This window comes from Lycium barbarum, chromosome 9, assembly GCF_019175385.1.
Source record: "Lycium barbarum isolate Lr01 chromosome 9, ASM1917538v2, whole genome shotgun sequence".
NCBI classification, from domain to species: domain Eukaryota; kingdom Viridiplantae; phylum Streptophyta; class Magnoliopsida; order Solanales; family Solanaceae; genus Lycium; species Lycium barbarum.
In genome coordinates, this window is record NC_083345.1 from 4,472,012 (window position 1) to 4,474,911 (window position 2,900).

Here is a 2,900-nt window from a genome sequence, read left to right on the forward strand (position 1 = left end):
AGAATCCACGGATTCTTCTCCTTGTTGTATCTTAGATCTGAGTGTACTTAAGTGTACTGTTTCAATATAATTCAGTGTACTGTTTCAGTATATTTCAGTATATTTCGTTGTATTTCAATGTATTTCTAATTTATGAAATAATTTCTGATATATTTCATTGTATTCCATTGTACATACACATACTACAATTTTATATTTCTTAAACAATCAACCATATTTCATTATATTTCAGTGTAAATTTTTCTGTATTTGGAAGTATTTCTAAAAGTTTGGAATGGAGTAATTTGGAGAGAGAAACGTGGGTTGTTATGGAACTTCAACAGTTATGCGTCATACATGATTGATTTAATTTGACTTATCATTTAAAATGAAAGAAGAGAATCTATTCATAAATACAGCCTATTTTTACTATGCCAGATTTTGTATTTCAGTGTATTTCAAAAATGCGAACTCTCCCGATTTTGTATTTCTGCGTATTTTCCTATATTTCAAAAATGCGAAATGCAACTAAATAAAACAAAAATTAGCTATGATTTGTAAATATAGAAAAAATAGCTATAAATTGTTGGAAGGTATCAAAAGGCAGCTGTTTACCTAACTTCTTCTCACTTTCTCCTCAACCGACCTTCTTCCACCATTGATGTTCAGTTATGTAAGCTTACTGTTTGCTCTTAATTCACTTTTATATTTCTAATATGGTATTAGAGTAAGGTCAATTTACTCCTAATCTTCGTTAATTTCATCTGGTTGTGATTCATATAGTTCGCATTTTTTGGTTCAAAAATTGTATCTGCGTTATGCTGCAATTTCTTCGGTACACTGGATATCACCACATACTAGACACGAATGAAGAAACTATGGGAAGAGTTAAGCACACTTCATACGAAAACTCATTGTAGTTGCAATTGCACTTGTGGTGCCAAGGAGAACATGTACAAAGTAGAACAGGATAGGAGGTTAATACAATTTCTTATGGGGCTGAATGAGGTATACATTGTGATTCGAGAAAGTATTCTTATGATGAATCCATTGCCATCATTAGCACAAACTTTCTCACTCTTGATACAAGATGAAAAACAAAGGCAGATTAAACCAAATGGCCAGCAGTGCATGGAATCAGCATCCCTTCACGTGAACACCATCAGAGGAGAAACAAATTTTAGTCCAAATCATCTACCTGGAGGGAACAATTTTCATACAAATTACTCAGTAAGTAGCAGTGATAACAGGACTCGTGTGATATGTAAGCATTGTAAGAGGCCTGGTCATATGAAGGATAGGTGTTATAAGCTCCATGGATATCCCAAGCAAGGTTATCAAAATACTCAGAATAATTATCCTAGAAACTACTAGAGCTATCCAAATAAAAATTACCAAGGAAATCAAAATTTTAGACTCAGCAAAGGCAAAAGACTGATGGCTAATGTGCAGAGTTATGCCTCAGATGTAGTGTCAAACAAAGGGAATGGGCATGTTGATCAAAGTGATGAGCCAAGGATCACATTAACAAAGGAACAGTATGGACACATGATGAGTCTGCTGCAGCAATTCCAAGGAGCAAATCTGACTGAAAATGGGAACAATAGCAACAATCCAAATGCTGGGAATGGCAATCTGAACTTTGCAGGTGTAATTGTCTGCACTTCTTCCATTGATTTTGGTAAATTGTCATGCTAGTGTTTTAAGAATAAGGCTAACTCTTGGATACTAGATTCAGGAGCCTCAAATCATATGAACTTTGATAGGAATTCATTAACCAACACCATCACATTACCTTACCCTATACTGATTATCCTACCAAATAGCTATAAGATGAAAGTGACATTAATTGGTAGTGTTAAACTTGGAACCAACATTGTCCTGCAGAAGGTGTTTTTTGTACCATCTTTCAAATACAATCTTGTGTCTATTAATTCTCTTACTGTGTCTATACCTGGTAGTGTTGTTTCTTTTAATGAATTCTCTTGTATTCTGTAGGCCCCTTCAACGAAGAGGCCTCAGGAAGTTGGTAGGCCAAAGATGGGCTATATCTCTTATGCTCCAAGTGCTTGGAGAGCAGCAGTTGTTCTAACTCCAACAAGTCAAGTAGAAGTTGTTCACATCCTTGTTTGTCTTCTTTTATTCCTAGTCATGGTTCTAGTTCTTATAGTCACATTGCACAAGGTCACACACACTCCACTACAGATAACATTCTTCATGGGAATAACTGCTGTTCTAATCTTATTGTAAATATTGTCAGTTCTGGTAATGAAATTTGTTTAGTTTCTGTTCTCTCTTTATCTCATAAAACTGGGAATGTGAATGTTCTTTGGCATAATAGATTGGGGCATGTGCCTTTTGTGAAAATGAGGGAAATGAAATCCATACCAGAAATCTTCTCTACCAAACAACCCTTCTCCTGTACCATATGTCCTTTGGCAAGACAAGCAAGATTGTCATTTCCACAAAGAACCAGTTTTTCAACAAAAGTTTTCCAGCTACTTCATGTTGATCTTTGGAGACCCTATCATGAAAATACCTATGATAACTACAAGTACTTCATTACCCTTGTAGATAACTACAGAAGATGTACTTGGACTCAACTTTTGAGTTGTAAAAGTAATGCCTTAGAGGCCATTAGAACTTCCTAGCCATAATTGAAAACCAGTTTAACACTACTGTGAAAACCTTAAGGACAGACAATAGCCTAAAGTTTGTTAATAATGAAACCATGACCCTTTTCAAATCCAAATGAATCATTCATGAAAGAACCTGTCCCTACACACCACAACAAAATGGTGTGGTAGAGAGGAAACACAAATATCTCCTTGAGACTGCCAGATCACTTTCATTTCAATCCAAACTGCCCATCAAATACTGGGGAGAGTGCGCCCTATGTGCTACTTATATCATTAACAGGC

General features: G+C 35.4%; 1 protein-coding gene across 1 annotated transcript; it reads left to right on the forward strand.

The window, feature by feature from the left end:
- The first annotated feature begins 1,416 nt into the window (after positions 1 to 1,416).
- On the forward strand, positions 1,417 to 2,271 carry LOC132610772 (uncharacterized). Its single transcript, XM_060325141.1, has 2 exons — positions 1,417 to 1,629; positions 1,978 to 2,271. The coding sequence occupies exons 1-2, from the start codon at positions 1,417 to 1,419 to the stop codon at positions 2,227 to 2,229; spliced, it is 465 nt and encodes a 154-aa protein (XP_060181124.1). The 3' UTR covers positions 2,230 to 2,271.
- The last annotated feature ends 629 nt before the right edge of the window (positions 2,272 to 2,900 follow it).